Source organism: Stenella coeruleoalba (assembly GCF_951394435.1).
Source record: "Stenella coeruleoalba genome assembly, chromosome: 19".
NCBI classification, from domain to species: Eukaryota; Metazoa; Chordata; class Mammalia; order Artiodactyla; family Delphinidae; genus Stenella; species Stenella coeruleoalba.
Genome location: NC_137165.1, coordinates 33,644,283 through 33,657,934, shown reverse-complemented (window position 1 = coordinate 33,657,934; position 13,652 = coordinate 33,644,283). Strand labels below are relative to the sequence as shown.

General features: G+C 34.7%; 1 protein-coding gene across 14 annotated transcripts in view; it reads left to right on the top strand.

The window, feature by feature from the left end:
- BCAS3 (BCAS3 microtubule associated cell migration factor) overlaps window positions 1-13,652 on the top strand; it is a 574,874-nt gene that overhangs the window by 125,664 nt on the left and 435,558 nt on the right. For all 14 annotated transcript variants that reach the window (XM_079905183.1, XM_079905184.1, XM_079905176.1 and 11 more), the window contains 2 exons: window positions 1,722-1,829; window positions 3,828-3,904. In XM_079905183.1, coding sequence (XP_079761309.1) covers window positions 1,722-1,829; window positions 3,828-3,904 — 185 coding nt within the window. The remainder of the gene's footprint in view (window positions 1-1,721; window positions 1,830-3,827; window positions 3,905-13,652) is intronic.

Below are 13,652 nucleotides of genomic sequence, written 5' to 3'. Positions count from 1 at the left end.
AGGAAGAATCTCAGTTGTGACATTGTATGGATGCCAGTGAAATGATCAGAATTCAAGTTTCTAGTGTACCGTGGCTATAATGAGCTGCTAATTGAAGGTGACAAGCTGTTTTTTCCTTCCCAGTTGGTCTGGCAAAATGTTAGATTTCGTTCATTATTAACTCATTGCTTCTCAGCAGAGGACTGGATTAATTAGTTGGGAACATTAAGAAAAGAATTTTTGCCTTGTGTCAATTTTAGAGGTTGAAGTTCAAGTTTTACTAGATTCTCTCCCATCTCCACTTTCACCAATTGTATGCACTTGTGTAAGTCCCTAGCACAATCAAGACACAGCAACATTTCTGTCGCCCTAAAAGTGGCACCCATCATGCCACTTTGTACTCTGTAGCTTCTCTCCTTTTCTGGTCCCTGGCAACCACTGATCTGCTTCCTATTTATTTTTTTTGGCTGCGTTGGGTCTTCATTGCTGTGCGCGGGCTTTCTTCTCTAGTTGCGGCAAGCGAGGGCTATATTCTTCTTTGCGGTGCACGGGCTTCTCATTGTGGTGGCTTCTCTTGTGGCGGAGCTCAGGCTCTAGGTGCGCAGGCTTCAGTAGTTGTGGCTTGCAGGCTCTAGAGCGCAGGCTCAGTAGCTGTGGTGCACGGGCTTAGTTGCTCTGTGGCACGTGGGATCTTCCTGGTCCAGGGCTCAAACCCGTGTCCCTTGCATCGGCAGGTGGATTCTTAACCACTGCGCCACCAGGGCAGTCCCAACTTGTTAATGTTTTTGTTGAGGATTTTTTATGTATATTCATGAGACATATAAATATATCGGTAGTTTCTTGTGAGGTATTTATTTTTGGGATCATGTGTTACTGGCCTCATAAAATAAGTTGGTGACTCCTATCTTATAAAAGAGTTTGTGTAGAATATCTAAACTTTTTTGTTTAAATGATTAGTAGAATTTACAAATGAAGCCATTTTTAAGGATTTCTTTGTAAGAAGTTTTAAATTATGAGTTTGGTTTCTTTTATAGATACTGGAATATTCAAATTATCTATTTCAAAGAATTGGGTTTACTTTTTTCTTTGCTTACTCAAGTTTTGTTTCATTGATTTGTTGTATTTTATTCATTCCCTCATTCCACTTTCATTTGATTTAACTTGCTCTTTTCCTACTTTCTTAAGGTGAAAACATTGATCTCTTCATCTGTTCTAGTATGAAGGAACACGTCTTTATAATTTAAATCTTATCATTTAGAATGCGTATTTATGTACATTTTAGAAAGAGGTCTCGTTTCTGATAGATTCTTGATTAGGGTTGAACTGTATCAATCTACATATTAACCCTTATATTAATGGTTTGTCTTTTATTATGGGTTTGTCTGTGTATATATTGCAATTTGTGTTACTAGGTTTTATACTTATACAATCAAATTCTCACAAATAACTGCAGCTTTATTTCTTTCTTGTAGTAATTTCTTATGCACATACCTTCTATACTGTGTTGAGTAGAGTGGCCATATTCTTCAAGTGTTCTTCTCTAATCCCTGATTTTAGGGTGAAAGCTTTCAGTATTTCATCATTATGCAATTGCTAATTTTGTTGATTAAAGTCCAAATCAATTGCTTGTATTATGTTAGTAAGAAAATTTATTGCCCCTCCCACCTGTTAAAACATAATGGCTTTTGTCTTTATTTATTTATTTATGTATGTATGTATGTATTTATTTATTTATTTTTTAGCACAAGTCCACCTTACTGTTGTGTGGATTTATATTCACTTCGTACTGGGGAGATGGTCAAGTCCATTCAGTTTAAAACACCTATCTATGATCTCCATTGCAACAAAAGGTAAGCAATTTTTCAGGTGTTTCTTGTGCAAGATAACATACCTCCTGTGCACGTAGTGCATTTCCATTATCATTGACTTTGATATAATAATAATAAAAAAGTCACAAATATGTCTTCGGAATTCTGCCAAATATAAGTAGCTCTTAAGATTTCTTAATGTTTTCAAACTTTTTGTCTTGACCCATTAGTGAAATAATGAAATGGAAAAGAATAAAAGTGCCTGAGCAAACATATGAAGGTTAAATATTGCTTTGAGGAACCTTTTTATATGTATAACATAACATTTTATATATAACTTTTTGTTTAATATATGTATTTCTATATGTTTACTGGTTTATGATGGGAAATGTAATTTTCCTGTTAGCATTCATCAAAACAAAGCTTATTTCTGAAATGTAAAAAAGGCTTTTAAATATTCTTATTTTTTTGCACTTCACAATGGAGCTAAAAGAGGGACCAGCTAGATTTTTCCTAGCCCCATGATGCTAAATGTCTTATCAAGGTCATGGCTGCAAATTATGAATCTCATTAAAGAGCAAACACATGGAACATGGAAAACAAAAAATAAATTTTATAATAAAAGACTCTCAGGTTAGATTTTAAAGAGATATTTCAAAAGTGACTCAGAAAGTTTGAATGTAAAAGGAAGGGTAAACACATACCTGACAAATACAAACTAAAAGACCAAGACTTTGATATTAATGATAAAAATATTTGAATTCAGTACAAAAATATGAAATAAAACAAAGCAAAGTTCAGTGATAGTGTGTAATTCATAATGAAGATCTAGTTATTATGTATATTTAAACTTAAAATAACATCAAACAAAATTATATATGACATAGGAGGTATACTCATGTTATTTCTGGGATAATGTAATTATTCAGTGATATATTAAATTATTAAAAGTTAACATTTTGGGGCTTCCCTGGTGGCACAGTGGTTAAGAATCCGCCTGCCAGTGCAGCAGACATGGGTTTGAGCCCTGGTCCGGGAAGATCCACATGCCGCGGAGCAACTAAGCCCGTGTGCCACTACTGAGCCTGTGCTCTAGAGCCCACGAGCCACAACTACTTAAGCCCGTGTGCCTAGAGCCCTTGCTCTGCAAGAATAGAAGCCACCGCAGTGAGAAGCCCGAGCACCGCAATGAAGAGTAGCCCCGGCTCGCCGCAACTAGAGAAAGCCATGTGTAGCAACGAAGACCCACTGTAGCCAAAAATAAATAAATAAATAAATAAAATAAATTTAAAAAATCAACATTTTTAAATGGGTGGATCTAGTAGTTAAAGATTTAACAACAGTTGTAAGGAGCAATACTCTAAAATGCAGTTTATAAAATAACTTCATTTCAGATACATTTTAATTCTGAAAATTTATAACTTTTCCCTAATTATTTATAAATCTTGAACTTTGGGAGAAATACAGATTCTGATTAATTTTAATATTTCAATAATCAGAAATGTCTCATTTACACTGAATAATAGTTATCTGAGCTTCCTTTCTCCCTCCCTCCCTCCCTCCCTCCCTTTCTCCCTCCCTCCTGCTCTCATTTTGGCTCTTGTGTTGGGAAATTCAGCAATCATTTTAAGTGCCAGGTTGTATAAATCCATTTTATGTTTAATTCCATGACTTTGAGCCAGCACTGGAAAAACACTTTTAGTAAATAGCCAGCAGTTTATTGATCTCATACATTCTTAATGAAGATAGGTTCATTTGATTTATAATGAATGAAAATGAAATTTTATTTTGAGGTGTAGTTCTCCTGTGACTTTTCTTCCTTTCATCTTGTCTCTCTTGATCATATTAAGGATTTTGTGACTGTATTTTGACATTTAATAAGCAGATGTTTCTAGCCTATATGCTTTAAGAAGCGTTTGATTTTTAAAAATTCCTTTGGTATATACTTACTTAAATCTAGATGATTTAACTTATTTATAGTTCAGTTTATAGAATTTCACATTAACATTTTCTTTTGTGGTTTTTTCCCTCTAATTTTAGGATCCTTGTCGTAGTATTGCAGGAGAAAATTGCTGCCTTTGATAGCTGTACTTTCACAAAAAAATTTTTTGTCACAAGTACGTATCAACTTGATTTATTTCCTATCATATGCATTGAGTTTATACTACTTACTTGATAGAATCAGCAGACTAATTGGAATCATAACATCAGTATTTCATGCTTATTCAGTTACTGTATTTTTATGTTTCTGTGATGTCTTATTTAGTAATATAATTTTATGGTATATGTGTTCAACCCACAGTGCATTTTCTTCATATTACTGAGGAAGCCTTGTTGTATACCTCAGCTTTTCCTTATATATTTTCCTTGAGTCGTTGTGATAAATTTAGATTTGTGTAGCTACGTTGTTAAATTACTTAATTAACATAACATACTTGTGGACATAACTGGATTATCATTCATGAGGGAAATGTGTCAGTCTTTCACTCCTTCTTTCCCCCACCTGTCACAACTCTGCCTGGATTTGCAGAAATAAGCCTAGATTCTGGATCCAAACACACACACACACACACACACACACACACACACACACACACACAGTCATACAGAGAGGGTGATTGTTTGATCAGTTGATCTATTTTTTAAAAAATTGGCCCGTGCAGTTGTGGGAGCTGGCAAGTCCAAGATTTGCAAGGCAGTCCAGCAAGCTGGAAATTCCAACAGGGGCCTTGTCTGGAGTTACATTTTTTTTTTTTTTTTTTTTTTACTACAGCCTAGTAAAACAATAGTTTTCACTCTTTCGTATTTTAACTCTTAACACTCACCATCAAAGCTATAGCTGTTTTTTCAGAGAATCTGTTATGTGTATGCTGCAGAAATAGTTCTGTTGGAACAGAGCTCATTTTTGTTATGTGTAGGGAATCCCAATCATACTGTTGCATCTCCTGAAATATCAGAACTATTTACACACTTACTCATCAGATGTTAATCCATGTATTAAGTTCTGAGTAGGAGACATTATTCCTTTCTGGTTAGAGCTCATGTTCTTGTTAATATCTTGCAATCTATATGTTATTGCATACATTATATAATATATACTATACTATATATAACACATGAATAATTCATTGTAATATATAGTTTATCATTTTGTAGCCTATGAAGAAGAATACAACTCACCTCCTTGATCTTGTAATCTTTTCTCTCAGAGATCTACAGAGATAATAATGGAGATCATGTTCATTGACATATTTTTGTTTTATCACAAGTTTACACCATTTACAAATTTACATTAGTATCTCTAGCACCTAGGACATTGGCTGGCACAATGTAGGCTCTCATTAGCTATTTCTTGAATGACTGAGTACATTAACCCACTTATCAGTCAGTTATTTCATACTGATCAGAAATTTACTGATGTTTTTTTTGTTTGTTTGTTTTTTTTTTTTTTTTTTTACTGATGTTTTAATAATGATTAAATATAGATTACCAGGAAGGATCTTTTATTGTTTTATCTATAAATTAAAAGTTTTGGGGGAGCATACATTTGTTAATAACATCTTCATTCAAAAATGTAGTATATATATAATATAGTAAGCTTTGAAAATTACATGGCCTGTTTTAGCATATTAATTCTTACAGATCTTATGCGTTAATATATTACCTTATAATTATATCACTCACTATTAAAATTGAAACAAGTAGAGAAATAGAGGAATCATGTATGAGTCTTTCCATTTCTTCCAGGTGTGTGAGCTACAGAGGAGTGAATTAGAACAGAGTATGAATATTTCAGCCAGATTTAGATGCCAGTTTTTCCTGAGTATTTGTCTTTACATCTTATCAGTAGTCTTCTGTTGTTTATCGTTAATCAAAGATATGTGTGTGTTGGCTTCTGCAAAGTTAGACATCTCTGTTGCAGGTCCATTTTAATTTTATACTCACAGATAGCTCTTGCTGCCTCAGCTGAGTGTTAAATTGGGGAGAACTCTCAAATCATTATTTGTTAAGATAGTTTATTTAAATGACAATATATGTTTTGAAATTTAAACCTTATTTAAACACTGGGCTCTACTGCGCTGTGCATGTTGAAAGTAATATTACACTTGCTAATAGATTTCAGTTTTCTTCTCTGTAATAAATGGTAGGGTATAAAGTCAGTTGTCACAGTTACTAAAGAGAAGTTAATATATGTAAGTAAGTTACTAATGGAGAGTTAATAATATTATTATTATTCTTTATCCACTAAAAAAAAACTAGCATAAATAATAATGCTAGTTTTTTTTAGTGGATAAATAAACCTTATAGATTTTTCATTGATTAATACCCACTATAGAATTTTAAAAGAAAAAATTAAACTTTATTATAAAGAAAGAATTAAAATAATTAGATTTGTGTATTTCATAGTTAGAGTCAAAGGACATAGGCTTTGTAATAATTTTGATACATTGGAATCAGAATAGGCTTTTCACAATACTCTGTTTTGTTGGAGAAAATGGGCAATTATTATTTATATTATAATAGTAAATATTATATTTATATTATAATAGTAATTTTTAAGCTTAGATGATCTAATTAAATTTTACATAAAATCATGTAGATATAACCTGTATCTTTAATTGTTTATATCTATGTATGAGTGAAATTTGTCTCAACCAGCATGTCTGTTATTTAACTAATGGGTGATAGAAATGTATTTGTTTCAAATAAGGACCTACAAATAAGAAGATTTAAACAAAACCCTATGCACTGTAGGCTATAATTACAATTTATTTTTTAAGAGAGTTTTGTTTTTGCACATTGATGATTTTGCAGCTTTTCTGGGAGAGTATTTTGCAGTCTGAGATTTTGCGATAGAAGAATTTGTTTTTGGAATGTCCTGACTTGGGTTAACTTACAGAAAGTACCTAAAGGCCTTGAGTCAATTGGCAGGATCAATATAGAAACTGGCACATTACAGAAATTTCATATTTTCATGGGATTTTACTGTACTTTCTCAATTAAACCATTTATAGTGGAAATAAGAGTGAAAGTACCTTTAAGCAGAAGATGAGAGACTATAGTATGTATTCTTCTTACTTTTCAGTCTTACTTGAAATCATGAAGTTCTTGTAGAAAGGTGAATTTTTAGTCACGTTAAAATGGTGAAATGAACCTTTGATTTTCAGTCATTTTGCTTATTTGATAAACATTAGTCATTTAGTGATATGGCAAAAATATTGCATTTTATTAAATTACTAAAGCCATAGATATACCATTTCATTTCCTATGAGTGTTATTTTTTTGATGCCTTTTTTCTTTTTTTAAAAAAAATTATTTATTTATTGGCTGTGTTGGGTCTTTGTTTCTGCGCACGGGCTTTCTCTGTTTGCGGCAGGCGGGGTCTACCCTTGTTGTGGAGCATAGGTTCTAGGCGCGCGGGCTTCAGTAGTTGTGGCACGTGGGCTCAGTAGTTTTGGCTCGCGGGCTTAGTTGCTCCACGGCATGTGGGAGCTTCCTGGACCAGGGCTCGAACCCGTGTCTCCCGCATTGACAGGCGGATTCTTAACCACTGTGCCACCAGGACAGTCCCTAAATGTTATTTTTTTAAAAAAATTTATTTGGGGAAATATATACAATTATTTAAAGACGGTAGTATAATGAACCACCATGTATTTATCATCTAGTTTCAATAAGTACCAACTCGTGGACAATCTTTTTCATTTATACCCTTCCCAAATTATTTTGAAGCATATCCCTGACATATAATTTAATCTATTATCTATATTTAAATGATAAGAACTTACAAAATCATTATTTCTGTATTACCAATTGATCAAATAATTTATCGTCTAAACTCTGAGGTCTTTTGATTGGAACAAAGGCCTTACTTGATGTAACTGTGGTCAACAAGTGTAAACTTGTACATTCCTTCCAACTGAACTCTCAAGGTTTTTGGCATACAAAACCTTCTTTATCAAAATCCAGTGTCCTTGCTAAATCTTTATCTCTACAACCCATTTTCATGCTGCTTATGCTACATTTCTTTGAGCCACTCATAAATCTCAGTTCTTTGCAAGTGCTCTGTTTTCCTGCCTGAAATGGCCTTTTCACTAGCAGTCTCTCTTTCCACAGTGACTTAATCCTACACGTCTTTCTAGCCCCAGTGTAGATGTTAGTTCTTATATGATGTATTTCCTGATCCCCTTAGTTTAAGGAAGCCTCTCCTTCTTCTAAATCCCCAAAGATAGCAATTCCCAAAATCTATCCACAGAACAGTAGACCTTCAACATGCTGTGTAAATCAGGATGCCCTGGTCAAATAAACTCAGGAAATGCTGCCTTCTATTGGAGGATGCCAGTGGTGATTAGCATTTTAATCTGTTTAAATTTATTTACTATATTTCAATATTTCCTAGATTTATTAGATTACAGTACCGAATACCCTTTGGGAATGCTTTTATAGTGTAATTTTTCCCTCTGTTAAGACACTTAATTTCTATGTTATTGTATGTGTCTTCTGTCTACTTGTTCTGTCTTTGCCGCTATATAGTAATTTCCTTGAGAGCGAAGTTATTCATCTTGACTTGGATTAAGGAAGTAGGTCCGTCATGCAAGGTATAATATATCCATTTGTTCTAGCTAACTTAAAAATATTTCTGATGCTTATTTTTGGTTCTTACAATAATAAAACTCAATTTGCTAAAGATGAAAACATTTATCACAACTATTTCTACTTTTAAAGCATCAGTGGTTCTTTTCCAAGATGTTTAGCTAGCCAAAAGCGTTGAGAATGTAGTACAACTGTATCAAAAGTTATCAGATAAGGAAGAAAGTTATTCATATAGGATCAGTAGTCATCTCTAGAGAAAGTGATATAGGTTTAAACTGGGAATTATAAATTTGGTGGGTATTTAAAGAAATGAATATATGAATGCATATATGAACAAAGTTTCTTTTTCATGTTGGAGTTAAGTACACAGCTTCTCTGAAGTGTGAGTTTATTTGAAAATTATACCTTTGTAGTGATTAGCTCTTGAGTATCTCTCCAGTATCTGGAGTATTGTTTCCCCTTTCAGGAGCAGGAGCTTCTGTTTTTTAAGCCTTTAGGAAGCACAAAATATCAATTGAGTTTGATAAAAATGAGTGTTCTTTTTTTTTTTTACACGTTAATATTGTTTTAGGATCTTTGCCATATAGTCCCAAATGCTTCCCTCTGTATTGCTGGACTACTGAACAGTTGAAACAAGTATTATTAAAATATTAGTCTCATATTGTGTGAATTGTTCATGATAGGAAGAAGAGATCTGGAAGGATCACTAGTGTGTCTAGTGTTGCAGTCAGGTGCTTTATAAGTGGCATGCAGCAAGTCCTGGTCAAGTGGAGTGGAGCCCACAGTAGTGAATTTTCAGTAATTTCTGATTCATTAGGATTATCACTTATTCTGTGACTGTACTGCTTGTAAAATGGGTCTCGTGGCTTGAGGATGCCATGAAGTCTGTTTAGTATGGATTTCTTTAAGTCTGAAATGTATGTTAAATGTTGAAAAATGAGGTAGTATAAAAGTACAACTGTCATTTCTTGGTGATAAATGATGGAAATAAGTGTAATAAACTATGTGTTAAAATCCAGTGATATCTTTTGAAGATAGATGTCTAGTATCGTTGTCAGAACACACCTGCGTAACCTGGAAGGGGGTATGAGAAGGGGCTTTTGGGATTCTATAATGTCCTGTTTTTTGTTTTGGATGCTGCTTTTATGCACGCATATGTTTACTTTGTTGACTTGGGTACTTCTTTATCTATATTATATTTAAATACATAGTTTACATTAAAAAAAGAGTCCAGAAAGCATCAAGAACAACAAAAGTTGTGATTTCTCTCCTCACACTCTGAATGCCGTTCATTGTAGCATTTCACAGCAGATCTCCCCAAACTCTTCATCTATAATACTCTGGCCAATAGTAGTTATATATCTCATTTCATACTTCCATTTTCTCACCATTCTTAGTTACATATTATTTTACTTTACTTGAAAACCTTATAAACCAGATTTATTCAAGGGTTGTTAGGTTCGTGATATTGATGATATTTAACGCATGCTTGTATGAAGAAATTTAGCTTCTTTTCTTTGAAATACAACTTCACCTTAAGGGATTTTTATCAACATTTTGAACAAAATTGAGCAAGACTTAATATTTAAAATCAAGGAACACATGGAGCCATTTCCTAACTTTAAATAAGCTTATTTTCCCCTAATTTTTGCAACCCCCACCCCCATCCCCATTCCTTTAAACAGACTCAAACTTTTGGCAGGTGGAAAGAAGCATGGTATAAGTTATGTGTGTTTCTCTGAATTTGGGTTATTCCATGCTTGTAAGCCAGTTTTGCTTGGGACAGTGAGAAGTACAGGATATAGGGATTGGAGGACAGGGGAGCTTATAGGCATACTGAGAATAGCATTCGTGGTAGCCCATTTAGTTTTTTTCCCCCATTGATTGGTTTCTAGTTATTAAAGAATTAGTACTAAAGCCCATGTAGAATGACAGATTCTTAATGAGGATATTGTTTTGTTCATGCAAGCATTTAATTTCTAAAAGAGTTTGAAAAGCTCTTGTGTAATACAATCATGATTGCCTAAGTTGTGTATGAATACAATGATGAGACTGTAAAATAAGTAGAGACAGCTGTGTCCATCAGAGAAAGCACCATGGGAATTTGTGCCAAAGGGTGGAAGGGCAGGTAAAGAGAGCTGATAGAGAACTGGAAAGGGAACACAGCCAATATGATGAGAAAGGAGACACCTTCGTATTTGGCTGTACAGAAAAGGTGGCCTTGAGCAGCTGTCTGATGTGGAAATCCAAAACCCACGTATGATTAAGAAAACAAAAGACCAAGACTGATAGATGTCATTAGCAGTCATTTCCAGTGTGCTTAAGTTTAAATGCAGATATGAAGTCTCCAGAGAGACCAAAGGATTGTATAGGAAGTAACTCTTTCCACTGGCTTCTGTTTTTACTTTGAGGAGGAAAATTTATTCCTTACAATCCTAATGTTATTTCTTAGGGTTAGAATGTGTATTTTTCATTTATGTTAATGGTGAATTACAAATAAGGAATGTATTTTAAGGATCTTTAAAATGTAAAATTAGTTTTAATTTTGGGAAGAGGAACCTTTCTTTTTATGTTTCTAAGCAAGCTTGTAACATTGATAAGAAGAGATTGGCAGGTTAATGTGGCATCTAAGACCAGTTCAGGTTAAAACCCTGTTCTTTTGGTTTCCCATCTGTATACAACAGACTAGGCTGCCATGGTGTTTTCAGAGCCCAGGCAGGTGTTCAGTATAAAGTGGACTCTAAATAACATGTATGCCATGAACTAACGTGATTTTCATATTTTCTGCACATAATTCCCACCCATTGAACCCGTTGAGCCTTTGAATGGCATTACTCTGTTTCATATACATAAGAAATAAAGCAAAAATAAAATCAAGTTTTAAATTCAAAGCTCATGGAACCTTAAGAGGGTCATTAATCAGGAGTAAGATGGTCAAATAAATCTCTGAAATGATATTTAATATTTTATGTGCTTATTCTTTCTGGAGAGGGTTTCATAGTCCTTTTTGAACTTCATTCAGTGTGTGGTCTTTTGTGACTTGTGTCTTTCACTGAACATAGTAGAAGATTATATTTTTTAGAGCAGTTTTAGGTTCACAGCAAAATTAATCAGAAGACACAGAAATTTCCCATATAACCCCAGCCCCACACATACATAGTCTCCCTCTCCCCCATTATCAGCATCCCTCACCAGAGTAGTACATTTGTTACACTTGATGAACCTACACTGACACATAATTATCACTCAGAGTCCATTGTTTATCTTAGGATTCCCTCTTGGTGGTGTACATCAGTGGGCTTGGGTAAATGTATAATGACATATATCCATCATTGTAATATCATACAGAGTATTTTCACTGCCCTAAAAATCCTCTGTGCTTTGCCTGTTCATCTCTGCCCTCCCGTTCCCCCCAGCAACCATGGCATTTCCTAGAATGTCATATAGTTGGAATCATAGTACGTAGCCTTTTCTGATTGGCTTCTTTCAATGAATAATATCATGTTTCCTCCATGTTGTTACCCAACTTCAAGATTTACTATAAAGCTACAGTAATCAAGACAGTGTGACATTGGCAAAAGAATAGACAAGCAGAATAGAGAGCCCAGAAATAAATCTTTGATGAAGAAGCAGAGGTAGCACGATGGAGCAGAGATAGTCTCTTTAACAAATGGTACTGAACAACTGGACATTCACGGGCATAAAACTGAATTTAGACACAGACTATACATCCTTCACAAAAATTAACTCAAAAAATATCACAGGCCTAAATGTAATACATAAAGTATAAGATTTATAGAAGATAACATAGGTGTAAACCTAGATGACCTTGGGTATGGTGATGACTTTTTAGATACAACACCAAAGGCACAAAAGAAATAACTGATAAAGTGGGCTTCACTAAAATTAAAAACTTATGCTCTGCAAAAGACAATGTCAAGAAAATGAGAAGAAAGGCCACAGACTGAGAGAAAATATTTGTAATAGACAAATCAATATTTGCCAACGAAGCAACTGACAAGGGATTAATCTCCAAAATATACAAACAGCTCATGCAGCTCAATATCAAAAACAAACCAATCAAAAAATGGGTGGAAGATCTAAATAGACATTTCTCCAAAGAAGACGTACAGAATGCCAAAAAGCACATGAAAAGATGCTCAACATTGCTAATTATTAGAGAAATGCAAATCAAAACTACAATGAGGTGTCACCTCACACCAGTCACGATGGCCATCATCAAAAAAATCTACAAACAATAAATGCTGGAGAGGGTGTGGAGAAAAGGGAACCCTCCTACACTCTTGGTGGGAATGTAAACTGGTACAGCCACTATGGAGAACAGTATGGAGGTTCCTTAAAAAACTAAAAATTGAACTAACATATGACCCAGGAATCCCACTCCTAGGATATACCTGGAGAAAACCATAATTTGAAAAGATACAGGCACCCCAGTGTTCACTGCAGCAGTATTTACAATAGGCAGGACATGGAAGCAACCTAAATGTCCATCAACGGAGGAATGGATAAAGAAGATGTGGTACATATATACAATGGAGTATCACTCAGCCATAAAAAAAGAACAAAATAATACCATTTGCAGCAACATCGATGGACCTGGAGATTATCATACTGAGTGAAGTTAAGTCAGACACAGAAAGACAAATATCATGATATTGCTTATGTGTGGAATCTGAAAAAAGGGGTACAGATGAACTTACCTTCTCTACAAAACAGAAGTAGAGTCACAGATGTAGAAGACAGACATATGGTTAACGGGATAAGGTGGGGAGGGATAAATTGGGAGATAGGAATTGACATATATACACTACTATATATAAAATAGATAACTAGGACTTCCCTAGTGGTGCAGTGGTTAAGAATCCTCCTGCCAATGTAGGGGACATGGGTTCGAGCCCTGGTCCGGGAAGATCCCACATGTCACGGAGCAACTGGGCCCATGTGCCACAACTACTGAGCTTGCGCTCTAGAGTCCGTGAGCCACAACTACTGAAGCCCGCACATCTAGGGCCCGTGTTCTGCAACAAGAGAAGCCACCGCAATGAGAAGCCCGCGCACTGCAATGAAGAGTAGCCCCTGCTTGCCTCAACTAGAGGAAGCCCATGCACAGCAACCAAGACCCAACGCAGCCAAAAATAAGATAAAATAGGTAGCTAATAAGAACCTACTGTACAACACAGTAGAACAGGGAACTCTACCCAATACTCTGTAATGGCCTATATGGTAAAAGAATCTAAAAAAAGAGTGGTTATA